The following is a 17,754-nucleotide window of genomic DNA, read 5'->3' as shown; positions in this document are numbered from 1 at the left end:
TCTCTCCCCCCTTCTCTCTCCCCCCTTCTTCTCTGTTTCACCTTTCTCCTCTTCTTCCCCTTTCCTCCCAGCTGCGCTCCCCCTGAAAATCATACCCTGTGCAGCAGTTAGGCTTTTTAAAAAGACTTCCAGTGGTACCAATGGGATTTTGTAAAAAAAAAAGAAAAAAAGAAAAAAGTATTGTTCGGTTCTCTGGTAAGCAATTTTAATTCTCCTGTTTGTTTGTTTGCTAAAATCTGCTCAAACACAACTGAAAGGCTGGAAGTTCACATTTGGCCAAACAGGCAGCAGCCATGATGGCTGTGCTGTGACATCACAGGTGCCTCTCTTTCTCCAAAGCTTGGTTGGTGAGAATGGAGAGCGAAGTTTCTTGTAATAATATGACACTGATTTTGTACCTTCTGGATTTTACAAATGGTATATAGAACCATTGTGCAAGAGCACAATGAAAAACTTACCAGGCAAAATATTTGTGGACGTTACCTACAGAAAAGAAATGACAGACAAAGCATGGGTAGATGCTGTGAGAGGAGAAAAGTTGTTCCGTGAGAAATCAGTGTGCCTACCTTGATATTATTTTAGACCACAGGTGCAGAAACTCCAAGAACCTCCTGGTCTCAATCCAGCCCCCTGGAGTTCCCCCGATGGCCACAGCTTCTTCTCTTGGCCCCAACCCTTTCCCCCCAACCACCAATTGTTTGTGATTTCCCAGCTTTAGTGCAGTTTTTTTCCCCATTCTAAAAGTTTGAAATGCTTCTCCTAAAGTGTAGATACTGGTAGTAAGAACTTTAATGCTGGTGTTATGCTGGTGTTATGCTGCATATTATGCTATTATTTTGGTATGTTGGTCCCACCTCGTTTGCCTTTGGCCCCACCTCCTTTACCTATGGCCCCACCTACCACTGGAATGTGGCGCGAGAGCACTTCTATGAGATGGAGTTCGGCACTTGGGCTAAAAGAGGTTCAACACCCCTGTTTCCATAGCATTTGACACAGATATCACATATTTCTATGTTTTTCCTTTAAGCACCTTTGCTTATTTTCTCCAGAGATGTTGCCAATGTTCTCTTCTGAGTAGTAATTTTTGTAGTTGAACTTGAAACCTTTCTTTCTTCCACCATGCCTGGAGCTGTTTGTCCAGCATGGAGGCCTAGCAATTCAGAGGTAAATAGAAGCAAAATGAAGGAGGCAGCTATTCCCAGATACAAGCCATCACGATATTACTCCTAAGGAGCTGATACCTATGTGGCGAACAGGCCCATTCCACTTCAGCAACATGATTTAAACCATTTAAGTATAATAGTTGCTTTTCATTTTCAAGTCATTTTTCCTTCCCTGGAGTGGGTTTTTTTTCCCTTCAGATTTCATCAGCCCTGACAGAAGCCCTTCTCAACAGTTTTCAAGACTACAGCAAAAAGGATAGGGGGACACTGACCAGCCATTGTTCACTCTCCCTCTCTTCTCTGCACAATCACTCCCCCTTTTTTTAAAGGGGGAGAAAAATATTTTTCCCTTATACTGCCATGTCATATAAGAGGGTAACTGGGAGAAGGGGGACAATATGCGTTAAAAATTCACTCTAATACTAATCATGCAGTCTTCACTCCCCACATCTCCACTCTCACGTAACCTTCATTTTCAGTGAAGAAACATATGATTATGAAGCAATCCACACATTATAGATGCCCTAAATTTCCCTTAAGAAATCTCTTTTCAGTCATTTTAATGGATCAGTGCAACACACGTCATGAACAGGCCTCAAACTCAGTCCATCCTAGGGTGGTCAGGTGTCCTATTTTTACCCAGACAGTCCTTTATTTTAATTTCAATTGTGTTTCTTCACAGAATCTATATACAGTCGCCACATAATCCAATTCTTATTGATGCTTCATACTTTGGAAGCATTGCCCATTATAAATAAAAAAGCAGAACACTGATAAACCTGGGCAGCATGTGGGGCAGAAATACACCATCTGTATTGCTGAAGATACCAGAAGAGGTTGCCACCGGCAAGGGGATCTGCATGTGTGTGAGACTGTATATGGCAGGGGTAGGCAAGCTTTAGAAATTTGGCAAGCTGTGGGCACATTTGGAAATTTGAGAAACTATCCTGGGGGGTTTCTCCATGACAAGGGAAGGAGAAGTGAATGGAAGATAATTTGGATTTTCCTAGGAATCGCCTTTGGTACACATTGGTCCATGCAGGGCTCTATGAGTGAGTACATTGCACCAGCATAAGTTGCTTCACAGAAGATACTTCTGGGTGGGGGTGAGGGTTGGAGTGAACATCATCTGACTGGCCGGGGCTGCTCAATCAAAGAGAAGCTCCCCCCACCTTCTCCTACTATAAAATCGGGGGGGGGGGTTGTCCTGTGTCTCAACAAAAGCACTCTCCTTCTCCCCCCCCCACTGCATTAATTACTTCCTTAAAGCACCAAACATTACAGAAACACAGCTGTAGATCCTTCTCCCTCTATTAAAATTGCTGCGATCCAGCAAGGCTCCGCTTTAACTACTCCCTTACAGCTGACGAAGCGCTTCACAGCCTTTAGGAGACTTAACCCTGTGATTACTTGAAGCACCCTGGCTCCAACCAGCCCTTTTTCTAACCCTCTTTCTCCTTTCCCCTGAAGCTCCTGATGCTGCAAAAGAGCGAAGCTGCAAATTGATTACTTCCAAAAAGAAAGAAAGAAAGAAAGAAAGAAAGAAAGAAACCAATTAGTGTCTACTCAGAAGTAACTCCCATTGTGTTCAATTAGGCTTGTCCAAAGACAAGCCTAATTGAACACAATGGGAGTTACTTCTGAGTAGACACTAATTGGTTTGTGCTGGAAAATATGGGATGGGAAACACAGGGACAGGAAACGCCCCTTGACCAGGGTCATGGTGAAAGGCACACCCCTGGGCAGGGCTAGCATACCTGAGATAAATGCAGGGGTTGGGGCATGCAACAACTATACTGTGGAGAATCCAACTTAAGGAAAAGAATCGGACTTAAAGTCATCTCAGAAAATCCATTTTTTTTCCACAAAAAGCTCTAGGGCAGAGTTAACAATTGCCCATGATTTGTTTTTGGGTTAACTCTGAGTATGCCTGGGTTGTTGATTAAAAGCAGAAACACTGAGCACACAGATTGCATGCTCCGCTTATCCCTGCAATTCCCCACAATCCAGGAATTGCCAGCGTTACATCTGAACTGGGCCAATAAGTAGTAGCTTTGTTCCCATTTAAATAGATCAGTCCCAAGTTGCTGCCATGGCAAATATATTTTATATTTATATTTTACAGTAAAACCTATATTGAACTGCATATCATGGAATAGTGATTCAGCCTGTGCTGGATGGGGTTACAGTTCCCCTGAAGGTTCCCAGTTTGGGGGTACTCCTGGATTCAGCTCTAAATGTTCAGGTTTTGGCCATGGCCAGGGGTGCATCTGCACAGCTGAGGCTAGTGAGCGAACTGCATGCATTCCTAGAGATGTCTGACCTAGCCAGAGTCATGGTCATGCCTGCCTTACTTATGCCCCATTTGGACTACTGTAGTGATGGCGTAAGACTGTTGACCAGGGCTAGTTATACAGAACAAATGACTCCCTTGTTACAAGAGCTTTCCTAGCTACTGGCTTTATTGTTTCTGGGAACAATTCACATTGCTGGTTATGACCTATACATTCCTATATGGCTTCGGACAGTGCTGTTTGAAATATTGCATTCTCCCATACAAGAACGCCCAGGTTTTAAGATCTCCTGCCCCCATTTGGTGGGGATGCAAAAGAAGACCTCAGTGGCTGCTCCCAGGCTCTGGAACTTCCTTCCAAAGGTGGCTAGGTTGACCCCCTCCCTGTTACGCTTCTGTCTGCAGGCAAGAGGTTTTTTTTTATTCAGGCAGGCTTTTGGCATGTAAGTTTAGGGATGTTGCAAGAGTCCATGGGGTGATGGTGGTTGTGGAGTCCAACGGATTCCCCCATACCCCGCCTGCCGTACCACAGGGCACCCACAGACCCATTTGTTGAGCACCCTACAGCGCGGTGAGTGCCTGGCAGCTGCCTGTCCTCCTTAGCGAGCCGTCATTGTGCACAACAGTGATGGCTTGGGTGCTTCCAGGAAGGTAATGTTGCATACTTGGCGGATGTTAAGGGCCCATTTACACAACAGTACAGGCGTTAATGGAGCATTCACGCCTGTAATGTTGCATAATTGGGCCCTTTATGGCCACCAAGTACGCAACATTAGCCACCCAGAATTGCCCGAGCCACCATTATTGCACACAATGGTGGCTTGCTAGGGAGGACAGGTGGCCCTGCAGCTTCATTGGGTGCTTGCTGGGGCCAGGATGAAGCTCACACAGCGCTGCGAGGAGGGGTGAGCACCCGACGAAGTTGGGTGTGGTTAAGTCCATCCACCCCTATGTAAGTTGATCTGTTAATTGACAGATTAACAGACAGATTGACAGACAGTAGGGTGCTGTCTATTTTTAAAATTGTGTTTTCATGAAACTGTTTTTATGTTATGTTTTAATTAAGATCATTTTTAGTCTGTATTTTATTATTGCTGGCCTCCTTGAGCACCATTCTTATTGGAAAGGTGGGCTATAAATTATTAAATAAATAATATATAAATATATACTTTGATGCAAGGAACAGTATGTATTTTCTAGCTAATTTTCCTTTTGGTATAAGTGTACAGGTCACTCTAGTGGTGCACCTTGACTTTAGTCCCTAGACCCTAACTTACACTAGAACCTCAAGATCCACTGACCAGAGCCTGGTGTAAAAAATATACACATAAGGGCTATGCAGGGATGGGATGAGTGCAAGCATGCAGACCCTGCCCCCAAGCATCCTCATGCCCCTAGCTACCTCATGGATCTTTGCATATTGAGTGGAAGGTCTGAGTAGGGGCTTGAAAGTACATTCAGCTGAACATGCTTACAGAGCTCCCATGATCAGAAAACCTGATAAGCCCCTATCCAGACCTTTATGCTCTATGTACAAAGATCTATGAGGTTGCTGGGGGCGCAACGATGCTTGGGTGCAGGGCATTCATGCTCACACATATCCTGTCCCCACATTAGCCCTACGTGTGTTGAAGGTGAGCGCCTACATAGGGCTTTTGAATTTAAGAATTCTGAGCCCAGATTTTGAGTACCAGAACTGAATGGAAGCCCATGTTCCCTCCACACAAAAATCCACTCCTGATGATGCCAAGCTGTCTTTATTTGAGCAGTATAATTTCAGGGTGGGGAGTTATTTTGTTGCTACTGTCAATAAACACTTGAGGGCCTAAAATCCTTGCCAATCAACTGCAAATCATTCATTCATCAGTAGGTCTAAATCTACCTTCTCCCTACTCCTGCCTTAGTTTGCCTTTTATTTTCATTGCCATTGAAGAAAAGCATTGCACTCTCAGGGTTGTGGCTCTGATGTGTCTGTTTCCACAACACCAGAATTTGTTTGAATTAACGGTAGAAGAGCAGTACAGCAGCCTCAATTAATTCTTCAGAAGAGCTCCACTGTTGGTGTGTCCCATACCCGTTCCAGTCCAAGGCAGTGAAGTCACCACATTGCCGAGGATTTCCTTCTGGGAAAAAGCCTCCTCCACCAATGCAGTGCTAGGAAAAGGGAGGAAGAGGAAATACAAATGACACAAATTGGGAGGAAGTGTAAACCCTACAGAGGATGAGCTTAGAATTTGAAATGTCCTTGTTACATAGGAGAGCTAGCAAAGACTAAAATGAAGTTTTACATATTGGGTAGAAAATGCAAAATACATAAATATCAAAAAGGGACATAGAGGCTAGTTTTGAGCTCTGGTGAGGCTGAACTGAAAAACTGAAAAATTATAGTGGGTCAGAGCTATGGTGCAGAAATGTAAAATTTTTGCAACAAGAACACAGGTCTTGGGGAAGGCAGTTATGTCACGGTTAATTATTTACAAGGAGAAAGTCCCTCAACCCTCAACTCTGCCCTGCCAGCAAGAGCCCAGCACAGCTTTGGATAAGTCAGAAGCCCCAATGTTGGAGCACTCTGACTCTTCAAAAAAGGATGCCCTGTTAAGGTGTATGTTGGGGCTGGGATATAAGTGTAAACCTAGAAGTCCTGAGGGAAGGATGGTTTGCTGTGGCTTCAAGCTGCAGGAATGGGTTTAAGCTAGCCAGGATACTTACATGTTCTGTGTTGCATCCTGTGACTTTCACCCCAGAGCAGAGCGCCATGGCAGCTTTCTCGTTATTAAACACTCGGAACTGAACAAAGCCAGGAACAAATTCAGCTGAGAAAAGGCAAAAATAGTAAATTACATTTTCAGGATGAAGACAGTTCTTGTTGCCCTGTGGATGACCTAGTCCAGGATCTGGAAAGGGGAAGTGCATACCTTTTGGTTCTGCTAGACCTGCCAGTGGGTTTTTCTACCATCAGCCATGGTACCCTTCTGGACCACCTGGTAGAGATAGGTCCTAGGGGCATCGTTTCACGATGTCCCTGGTCTCTATTGGAAGCTTGGTTTCAGAAGGTGGCACTGGGGGACTTCTGCAGAACACCTTGGCCTTTGGCCTACGCTGCCCTGCAGGGTTTCATCTTGTAGCCTTATGATGTTTAAGATCTAAATGGGACTACTTGGGGAGGTCATCTGGAGATTACAGGGTGCCATCATTATACAAGTGACATGCAATCTTGTCTCTCCTTTCCATCAGAATCTAGGGATGCTGTTGATGTTCTGTCCTTTATTAATGGAGCAAAGATTTAATCCATGCTATATATGACCTTAATATCCTGCAAATGAAATGTCGGGGAGCAAATGGGATAGTGGTAAATATTTGTGGGGAGTGCCTACAACCCTTCACTACCTTTTGGAGTCATTCCTGCATCTATCTGTGAAGTTTAATTATTATTATTGAATTAACTTCAGGATTGTTTGAGGAAGGATGGAAGCAAAGACACACACTAAACTTAATGCTGGGCCCCTATTGTTTCCTTTGGCTCTCATTCTAAAGCAGCCTTCTTCAACCTAGTGCTCTCCAGACGTTTTGGACTACAACTCCCAGTATTCTAAACTATAATGGCTGAGGCTGATGGGTGTTGAGGTCCTAAATATATGGGTTTGTTTGTTTTTTACCAATTTTGGGAAGGCCATTCTACATACCTGATGCAATCCATGGAACACTGGACTTTGCCAGATGGGCAGCAGGGTGTTAGCAAAAGCAAAAAAGACTTACCCCGCCCATTTGGAGAATAATAGTCTGATGTGTTCTTGGCATCACCGGCATCATATATAATGGGTATAGCTGGGCCATTATTTGTTTGGCAGCTGCCAATACCATATTTCACTGGGTATTTCTGAAAAGGGAAGCAAACCACAATCTGATGATTGGTTTGGGTTTGTGGCACTCCTGATGCTCAGCTACAAAAGACCCATAAGATAGGGAAGAACTTGCAAAGTTGTTCTGATTACTTTTAGTGTAGGGCCCCACTGCAGATCAAAGACAGGATCAGTCATGCCATCACAGCTTAGTGTAAGACAAAGGGATAAGACCCAAAGGTTTTAAGCTCTCCTGTCACACTCACCCAGACCCAACTGAATCCCAAATGTTGAGTCAGCAGCAAGAAGAAATGCTTTTTCACCAGGCAGCCATTATTACCTCGTAGAGCCTGAGAAGGTTTCCTCCTTCCTCAGCTAAGAATCCAGTTTCAGTGTGGTATCTGAACAGTGAAGCACTCCGCCATTCTTTCATGGGGGTTTTGTTTGGGACATGCCATACAGATAGATCTCCTGCTGCAAGATCATAATAGCCAGGATTCTGGAAAGAAAGTGACCACATGAGAGGTGGGGAAAGGGGGGTTGTTGTTGTTTAAAAGTGTTCTTGTACAATAACTGGAGACCCATAGCTGAGCACACTAAATGAATGAATCCCTTGAGTTCATATTTCTGCCTGATTTCAGTAGCTTTCACCCCAACATCAATCTTAGCTTTGACCAATCCACACAACAGGTTCACTTTCTGGACATGATCATGCAGCTACATTATGGATGTATAACCACTACCTTATATTGGAAATCTACTGGCCAGTGCACATACTTGCATGCTTCCAGCTTCCACCCAGAACACGCTACAAAATCCATTGTCTCTGCAGTCAAGCCCTAAGGTACAACCATGTGTGTTCTGATTCATCAGACTCACAACTTAAAGATCTAAACTATGCATTCCTCAGACTAAAATATCCAACTAACAAGTGAGAAAACTGATTGACAAGACCAGACACATACCAAGGAGCAATCTATTACAGGGCAGACACATACCAAGGAGCAATCTACTATAGGGCAGACACATACCAAGGAACAATCTACTACAGGGCAGACGCAGAAGAGAACAGAACACCACGTCTTGTCACCTACAGTTAGGGATGTTCAGATTTTGTAAAATCTGTTCCATCTGCGTTTCATGGATTATCAGGTGCTATTCATTCCGTTGTCTGCTCATTGACAGAATTAGATTTTTTCCAATTTCCCAAACTTGTGCAAATTCGCACTTGCAAAAATGCACAAATACCTTCGAAAATGTGCATTTTCATGCTTTTGCCTATGAAGGAAATGCGCATTTTCAGCCAGTGTTTTTTTATTTTACATATTTTTCTGTGACTCAATTTGCATAACGTTCTGGAAAGTTAAAAAAAACGGTCTGCAGGTCTGCAGCAAAACTGGTCTGCTGTGGAATCCGCAGGTAGGATTTATAGAAGTCTGAACTGATTTGATTCTGTTGCGGATTTCTTCCACATCCCTGTCTACAGTTCCCAGCTAAAAGCACTCAAACATATCATCAGTGATCTCCGGTCCATTGTGGACAATGACATTTCCCTTTCACAGGCCTTGCAGGGTAGGCCTGTACTTGCTTACAGACAGCAGCAGAACCCGCCGCCCCCAACAGCTACTCACTAGCAACAAAAGTCTACATGGCAAGAATACAAACACAGGGACCAGATCATTCAACAAACCCAGTGCCATCTCTGTCCCCATATAACACTATGACAGGATGCATTTAATGTCACAACATTAGGGCTCATTCACTTGCTCATCTTTCAATACAATCTATGCCATCTTCTGTCAACAATGCCCTAATGAATTCTACATAGGACATATAGGCCAGTCTCTATGGAAAAGAATGAATGGGCGCAAATCTGACATCATAAATGACTATATTCAAAAAATCAAATGGGAGAACACGTCAGCCTCCCAGGACACTCTGATACAGACCTTAAGTGGGCATTGTGAAGCAGAGGAACTTCAAAGGGAGATTCAAGCAAAAGATTGCTGAGTTAGAATTCATCAACATATTTAATTCTATCACTAGAGGCTCGAATTGGGATTGTGGATATTTATCACACTAGATGTGTTAATTGGCTCATCTAATGCTAGGGTGCTTATTATCAGCAAGAGCTACCCTGTGGCTGATAATAAATGTGGTAAATAACCACTGTTATTAATGTGATTATCACTATCAGTAATTTCTACTGTTTAATAAAACTGAAACTTTCCATTATACTCCATTGATGAGATGAAGTGGACTATAGTCCAGAAAAGCTTATGCAAGAAAAAAATTGTTAGTCTTTAAGATGTCACAAGACTCTTTGTTGTTTTAGAATAGAAATTATCCATCTACTGACCCAGGCAGCAGCTGTGGGACAATCCCAGCCTTTTCTATGACTGAATAATCCTAGTCTCTATTTTGTCCCTATTTCTACCTTTGGAGGAAATGTGTCTGTGCATGGAAATGTATGCATGGGGTGTATGTTCGGGGCGGGGAGAAATTTGTTCAGTCTGCATTTTAATGTGAACTTCCCTAAATTTGTACTTTTGAACCAATATATGAACCAAAACTCAGTTATCCTTCAAAATTTGCACTTTTCCAAATTTGGCAATGGAGTTCTCCAATTTAAAAAATGGGTACAAAATTGAAAACTCTGTATAAGGGGAAAGCACACACAAAAATGTATATCTGTGAAAATAATGTTAAAATGCATTATACTAGGGAAATGAAGTGGGGAAAAAGGTGTATGTTAGGCAATAGTGTGTACAGAATTGCATGTATTAGAAGAAAAGCACACAAAAAATGAATGTTTATACAAACTTAAATAAAATTCTCAAAGTTCAAGATGAAACAAATTTAAGACTGGAAAAAATGAGAAAATGAGACAAACAAAATTTGTCCCTAGTGTCTGTTAAATATTTTGTTTGTGTACACATACATGCACCAGAAAGTAATTCTGGGCAAGATGGGAAAGGAGATGGAGCAATTTGTCATGCTTGCATCTAGTGGACATGGATCCCAAATACCAGGATATGACTTGCCCTCATCATCACTTAGAGATATTTTTAAATATGGTAAGTGGTATATAAATTGATTCAATAATAAGAATAATCCTGTCCTATAACACTTTTGCTTAGATCCAGTGTGAAAATAAACATACTGTTAAAACTGTAATGGTAAACATACCCTGGCATGTTTACTAATATGCCAGGGCAGACTGTGGCATACTGGAGTTGAAGAAGAGTGTTCATCAGTAGTGTTTATTGCGGCACCCACATGAGGAAGATGCTTGCTTTATACAGAGTTAGGCCATCTATCTATGCAGCCCATTATTGTTTCTTCTGAGAGGCTGGAAGCTTAATTTAGGTTAAAAGTGAGGGGAACTTCAAGGATCATCTTCTTCGAATGCTTTCAAGGGAAGGATGGTTTACGAGTCTCTCCTTCCATCTGTTGTGGCCATCATGTCACTAAGCAGAAATTCTCACCAATGCCAATTCTAGGTTTTGAAGGGCCACTGGGCAAGATACCCTCAATCCCCCTTCTCTCCTCAGTGAGTCCACTATTGTCACCAGCCACTATCACTCCTCATCCTCTTTCCTATCATTACTACTACTTGCCTGCTAGACAGGCAGAGAGCCAGTGAGCAGGCAGGCAGTGGCATCTCCTGCTCCTCTTTCTCACCACCTCTTTTGTCTGGCCAGAGTGAAAGGCAGGTGAATAAGCAGGCTGCAAAGGGGAATATAAGGACAAAGTCCAGGGGGCTCTTGTCACTGGGCTCCTGCTGGGGTGTGGGCCCTCAGCAGGTGCTTCTCAGCAGATGTGTACAGAATTGAGTCTATCCTTGCATCTAGACTGACCATCTAAGTGGAAGCACTCACCTTGTAGTCATCACTTGTTGAGGCTATGGCTGACCCAAAGGTGGAATTGTTGGACCAGTTTCCATCTCCTTCTGGATAATTGGCATTACTGCCTTGTTGGCTGGACCAACGATCCCCCACGGTGCATTTCCCATACATGTTGTTCTCATGGATGCTGGCCACTAAAGTCCATCCTCCTCCATTGGTGGTCATGTCACAGAAGGTCTGGTAGACCTCGCCATCTTCCGTGGCCAGGAAATACAATCCATCTGCTGAAAAAACAGACGTTTGCATGCCAAAGGTGAGGAGCAAAGTGCTAATTTGACAGTGTTTGGGGTTAGAGGGTTGTTGTTTTTTTAAAAAAATTACTGCACAGTGGCACCTGATTGTGATTCAGGTGCAAAGCTCACAGCACTACAACAAAACACATGTGCATTTTCCTTGTGTGCGCACATGGTATTTGTTGCTTAGAGTCACATTCCATGACATTTAGAAACCCATACAGAGTGATAGAAATTTCTCAGAACTGGGAATATGATAGCACTAATGCAAGAGAGAGTTATATTCAAGCTTCATACAAAAGGCATCAAGGACTCCAACAAAACTTTATTTGGAGTGAGTGGTATACAAAACTTACAGGGGAATCCTATTGTTGAAGTTGGGGCATCCAACCTATCCAACATCCTACTGAGTTCTTGCAATTGCAGCAGAAGCGAGGGAGGAGCATCATTCACTACCATTCCTCCAGGTTGTTTTTACTCTTTTCCTCCCATTACAACCAATGGCAGGGAAATTCCTTTGGATCCAAAGCCTCCCCCAATCCAGAAACACCATGTTTCTGATTCTCTGCCTTTTCTCCCTGCCTGATGCTGGACAGGTGAAGACCATGGACCATCTAACACAACACCACTCTTCCATTAGTTGAATTTTGAACTATGCAAATGTTATTTTGGAAATGTGCTCCCCCCCCCCCCCCGCAGCTGCAAATTATGTGTCTGGCTGCACATTTTAAAAGCCCTATTTTGAGTTTCTATTCAGATATAGGCTGTGTCACAGTTCCATCAGGTCTGCTGAGCAACAACTTCATGGCTCACCTATGGCCCCTTCTTGGGAAGTCTTGATTTCTTTGCAGCTCCGGGGAAGTTTCTCAGGCAGGCCTGGCTGGTTTGGAAAGCAGGATTCCCCTTCCCATTTCAACAGCATTTGGAGGACATCCCTTTTCACTGAGCTGAGGCAGCTGTTGCTATCTATATGCACAACATGGGGGTGAACATAGATATGAACAGAGAAAGCTGCCCAAAGGCTGGTTTTACAGTTCTGTGGCAGAAATCAATGTTTGAAGATGGAAGTCAGCGGCCACCAAGGGTAGTTCTGCTCTGGGAAATCAAGGGTTTGCCCCAGCTTTTGAGGCATATTACAGGTACTTATATATGGTTAAAGTCTAACGCCATTCCTCATTCCTGCCAAATGCCCAAACAACCTCTTCACCCCACCACCTGTCCCAGCCTACACTTACTACACAGTTTCGCCTTTGGGAGGACAGCGAAGAGTAGAAGCAGGAAAGCAAGTTGCTTCATGGTGGACTCTGGAAGAAAATCAGATGTCAGCTCATTAATAGCTTTGCTTACTCTTAGGGAGTTGCAGATGACGAAGTTAAGGCATCAAGGGTTTTAATTAAATGGGTAAGCAAGTAGCAATGCAAATCCATACAACCCATCACTTCATTTAAATCAGTCCACATTAACCTTTATGGCAGGGGTAGGGAAGGTCTTGGGGGCCCGTTCCATCTGTGGGTGGAGCCAAAGGCAGAGTGAGTGGGACCACATGTGGTTATTACCATTTTAAGCCTACTCAGAAGTTAGTAGGACAAGGCTTCATTGTGGACTCTGCTGAAGAAAATCAGAGATCAGCTCATTAATAGCTTTGCTTATTCTTAGGGAGTTGCGGATGACCAAGTTAAGGCATTAAGCAGAGCTGTGCATCGGTGCTGAATGCGAATCCCTAAGTAAATTGGGGTGCTTTGGGGGTGCCTCGGTGCAATCTGAAGAAAATCAGACCAGCATCGAGGCACTCTGAAGCGAAGCAGGTCACTGATGAAGCGCTTCAGTCCACTTTGGAGATTTGGAGCTATTCTGATGCCTTCTGAAGCCCAGACAGCCTGTCTCCAAAATGTGTCAACTTGAGAAAGATCAGGGAGAGGAGGAGGGAGTTGTATTGCCCTTGCAGTAGGCCTCTTAATTTAGAGGCCTACTGCAGGGGTAATACAATTGGTGCAGCGAGCAGGGTGCCAAGAATACTGCTATGTTTAGATTCAAAGGCAACCTGCTCGTTGTGCCAATTGTATTGCCCCTGCAGTAGGCCTCTTAATTTAGAGGTGCCAAGGTAGTGATAAATCAGATCCAGGTTTACTTACAAGGAGTACTTACAGCACACAGGTGTACCCCATGGTTGGATCAGACAGCTTCTCTGAACCCAGAGCCATGGGGTAAAATGGGTTTTATACCATACATGTCAGCAGTGAAGCAGCATGACAACAGCAAGTGTTATTTAGCGTTCATCTACAACTTTCCCAGCATAGGCTAACAGTGCTCAGTCAGAAGGGAAACAGTCAGAACTTTCCCAGCACAGACACCTGCAGCTTTAAGGCAAACAAGCTTCACTTCCCAGGCACATCCTGATAAGACACTCTAGCTCATTAGTATGGAATGTGTGGAGGCTGCGCTATCGACCTCTGACTGATCTCACATGCTCAGAGGCCCACTAGCAAGGGAATTGCACTAATAATGAACCTAGTCAAAGCATTGTGGATCTCTAGGCCCCTCTAAAACTACAGGTGACTTGGTTACACTCCTGGGGCCATTACAGGAGTGAGCTTTGGCGAATGGCAACTCTAGTTGCCAAATTAGGGCTGAATGTAACCCAGCAGTCTCCAATCAGTGACAGTGGTGGAGGAGGGGTGGGTGGGTATACTAGATATCTGGAGAAAAAAGCCTATGTTTGTTCATTGTGAGAGAGAGATCTGCTGGTGTTACTGGAGAGAACTCTGAAGTTATTTGGCTAGATCTGTGGGGTGTGTGTGTGTGTGTGTGTTGGACCTTTTCCTACGCTTTCTTTGTAGTTTTCTGGCTAGATCCTTTTAAAAAACACAAAAGATATATTTAAAAAGTACTTTCCTTTCCTTGTTCTTGGCTCTCCCCCCCACCCCCCACTCCAGCTGCTCTTCTCAATTCCTGTATTCCTTTGCTTTCCATTTTTGAACTCTTATATCTTTCCCCTAAAAAAATAAAATATAAACCCTTTTCTTTGCTTATAGGTAGTTCTGTGTTTTTGTGTATCTCTGTGTGTGTGTCTCTCTGTGTGCTTGTGTTGTGATCAAGCAAAGCACTACACACATCCACATTTCAAAATACAGTGGGAAAAGCACTACATCTATTATTTAAATAATACTCCACTGTGTGGCAAAGCAAGCCAGCCCAATATGAGGCATCTTCAGGGTCTTGAATCAGTTGCAGATAGGGATGTACGAAAGGTACTTACCTTTCGCGGATTATGTTTATGGTTGGGGGGGAGGCATTCCGTCCCTCCCCCCGGAATCCTTGCCGGGGGGGAGGCGCTCTGTCCCTCCCCCCCCCGGAATCCTGGCCGGCCAGCTGTGCTCCGCAGGGATTCCGCCAGCCGGCTCCACCAGCAGCCGGACATCCGGCCGCTGGCTAGCAGGACGCAAATGGCGGCGGCCGTAGCTGCCGCCGTTTGTGTCCCTGCAGTCAGCCATGATAGGCTACGTAAATGTTTACGTAGCCTATCACAGCTGACTCAAAAAAACAACAACAAAACACGTACGCAAATGGCGGCGGCCACGGCCGCCGCCATTTGCGTTCCTTATTTTGGCAAATATTAAAAAATATTTAAAAAATAAAAAATTAAGGGGAACGCAAATAGCGTAGCGTAAATGTTTATATTGTAAACGTTTACGTAGACTAAGACGTGCCAAAATAAGGAACGCAAATGGCGGCAGCTGTGGCCGCCGCCATTTGCATACGCGCGTTGTTGTTTTTTAAGTCAGCTGTGATAGGCTACGTAAACATTTACGTAGCCTATCATGGTTTTTTTTTTTTAAACCTAGCCATGATAGGCTACATAAATCTTTACGTAGCCTATCACTTTTTTTTTTTAACTGGAAATGGCGGCGGTGGCAGCCGGTCAGAAGACCGGCTGCCGAATCGCCGCCGAACCGCCTCCAGAGCTGCCGCCGCCACCACCGCTGCCACCAGGAAGATCCGCCCAAGGTAAGTCTCGTCCCGGGGGTGGGGGGGGGTGGCAGGCCGTTCCGCCACTGATTTCGGGGGGGGGGGAATGCGCTGGCATTCGGCCTCCCCGAGATCCGTGGCGGAATTTTCGTACATCCCTAGTTGCAGATTTCTCAAACATCTCTATTGTTACAATCAGAGTACCTGAGAGAGAGTGAGAAGGGAGTTATATGGATTTAGAAAAGATGGAGCTAGGTACATTAAGTTGACCAGACTTTAGAAATCCAGCAAATTTTTACCACAGGGCAGTTGCATGAATCAACCATCTCTTGAGTCCAAGATGGCAAATTGGCAGTCCACAGCCTGGATGCCAACTTTATCTGGCCCCAGATTACTAACGTTTAGTATTACTGGGGTTATTTGCACTTCAAAGAAACCTGCAGCAGAGATTAGGGATAGCGACCTCCTCATAATCACCACATAAACACCTAACCTCTCTGATTACCCCTTTATGACCTTTGCTTTGAGTTTCTGAGAACAGCACATTTTAACTCCACCTAGCACATAAACTACTGGGCCAAACTGTCTGACATTTGGCAGGTGGAATCCCCTCCTTGGGGGCTGCCAGATCTCCAAATCTCATCTATTTATCATAAAAAAAAAAGTTATGGCCATTTCTATTTTTCCAATGCAAGTCAATGGGAAAACATCATTTCAGAATGATTCGGATATCCGAATCTCACTTTCGATCAGAATCCAAAGTGAAGTGGATGGGGTCTGAATCAGTCCAAAGTGAAGCGGGCCTTTTTTGGAAGGTCTGAAGCAAAGTGCGGGTTTGTGCACAGCACTAGCATTAAGGCCTTTAATTAAATGGGTGAGCAAATAGCAATGCAAATCCATACAACCCATCACTTTTTAAAAAATCAATCTACATTAATATGTATGGGAGAAGCATAACGCACTGTAGAATCTAAGCCCAGAGGAGGTTTTACCAAGCTGTCTTGAAGACAGATCAGGGGTAGCCAAGATGCAGCCTGGGGGACTCATCCAGGCCCTAGCCTGTGTCTCCATGTCCCCCAGCACTTGCCAGCTCAAAGGTGCCACCGCAGCTGCTCCTTGATGGGGCAGTGACATTGTGAGTCAACAGCTGAGCCAGTAGTCCAGCTGCCTGTCAGGTTTTCTGGAACGATAGGGGCAATCCTCTTAGCAGCCTCTGTGTCATCTCAGAAGTCCCTGGGGCATCTTCCGTGCTGGGACAGACAAGGGCCAGCTCAGGACTCCAGGGATGTTGCGTTCAGCTCCCTGGTCCAGGCATGATGAAACAGAAACCCTGAGTTTTGAAAAGCACTACCTGACCCTAGGTGATTCCAGGTGACAGCAGCAACAACAAAGCAGTGGTTAAAATGGCTCTACTAGCTAGCCCCATTCAGAGCTGTCTGTGTTTTTTTTTTCCAACCACTGTGTAAAACATCCGATGGTACATATCACCAAGAAATTTAAAACTCCAGCCCCAAGAGGCACATAGGCTATGGCACCAGAAGTGTAGATTTCTAGATTGACTTGAGCCCTGGTAGCACCTCTAGGAGTAAGCACTTCCCACATGATCATGCTTGATGCTTTGAAGGAAAGTAGCTGGCTCACCTGATCAGGAGCTCTGCTTTCTTCGTTGTCAAAATTCTGGTCTTCTGCCTTGTCTGGTTCCCTTGCTCTGCATTTATCAGCACCTTGATCAGGGAACTCAACTTCCTTGGGGCACACACAGCCAAGCAATAAGAGCAAATAACTTTCAAACAATATAGGATGGGAGGGACTGAGGTAGAACAGATAACAAACTGTTTCTGGCAATTCTTCCAGGAAGGGCATGCATTTTTAAAATGGGGAATTCCCTGGACCAGCATTTTCATTCCAGGTGAAAAATCAATAGAGGCTCCAGGGCTGGATCTGCATGTCAATGAATGTGAAGCGTTTTCATGTTTAATGCGGATTTTCATGAAATCAGCTTTAGTCCGTCAGGGGCACATGAAACAAAAAATGCAGAGTAAGCACAACCTTGAAACCTGCTTTTCCCAGGTCAACCTGCACTTTAATCCACCTTACTTTGTGGTTGGATGGGCAGAGCCCTGCTAGTAGAAGTGAACATCATCAACCCCATAAATGCTGCTCAGCCAGTGAGAGAGGCTTGCTCCTGCCCCTCCTCATTTTCCACAGCTCAGGGAAGTTTTGACTATGAACCAGCAATGTTGAAACACAGGGATAGACTAACAAGTGGGCAGGCAGGAAGCACCTACTGTAGGTCTCCTGCACCAAGGGAAAGGTCTGGAATTGCCTCCCTCTACTGGCACTCTACTGGTG

The 17,754-nt window shown here is 44.4% G+C and overlaps 1 protein-coding gene across 4 annotated transcripts; it reads right to left on the bottom strand.

Moving 5' to 3' along the window:
* Positions 1 to 3,255: 3,255 nt before the first annotated feature.
* LOC146334195 (intelectin-like protein) lies at positions 3,256 to 17,173 on the bottom strand. Of its 4 annotated transcripts, none has more exons than XM_084823956.1 (8): positions 17,044 to 17,173; positions 12,672 to 12,740; positions 12,250 to 12,402; positions 11,177 to 11,427; positions 7,636 to 7,794; positions 7,213 to 7,333; positions 6,166 to 6,269; positions 3,256 to 5,610 (listed from the first exon to the last, which is right to left on the bottom strand). In XM_084823956.1, the coding sequence occupies exons 2-8, from the start codon at positions 12,730 to 12,732 to the stop codon at positions 5,458 to 5,460; spliced, it is 1,002 nt and encodes a 333-aa protein (XP_084680082.1). In that variant the 5' UTR covers positions 12,733 to 12,740; positions 17,044 to 17,173; the 3' UTR covers positions 3,256 to 5,457. The 4 variants fall into 4 exon arrangements, with proteins under 4 accessions (XP_084680082.1, XP_084680083.1, XP_084680084.1 ...); XM_084823957.1 differs by having other exon boundaries at positions 11,177 to 11,424; XM_084823958.1 differs by lacking the exon at positions 12,672 to 12,740.
* Between the last annotated feature and the right edge of the window lie 581 nt (positions 17,174 to 17,754).

The sequence above is a fragment of the Heloderma suspectum genome, chromosome 17 (assembly GCF_057233095.1).
Source record: "Heloderma suspectum isolate Gila_16-S chromosome 17, 16-S_ref, whole genome shotgun sequence".
In the NCBI taxonomy this organism is placed as follows: domain Eukaryota; kingdom Metazoa; phylum Chordata; class Lepidosauria; order Squamata; family Helodermatidae; genus Heloderma; species Heloderma suspectum.
The sequence above is the reverse complement of the archived record's forward strand: the minus strand, read 5'-3'. Positions and strand labels throughout refer to the sequence as shown.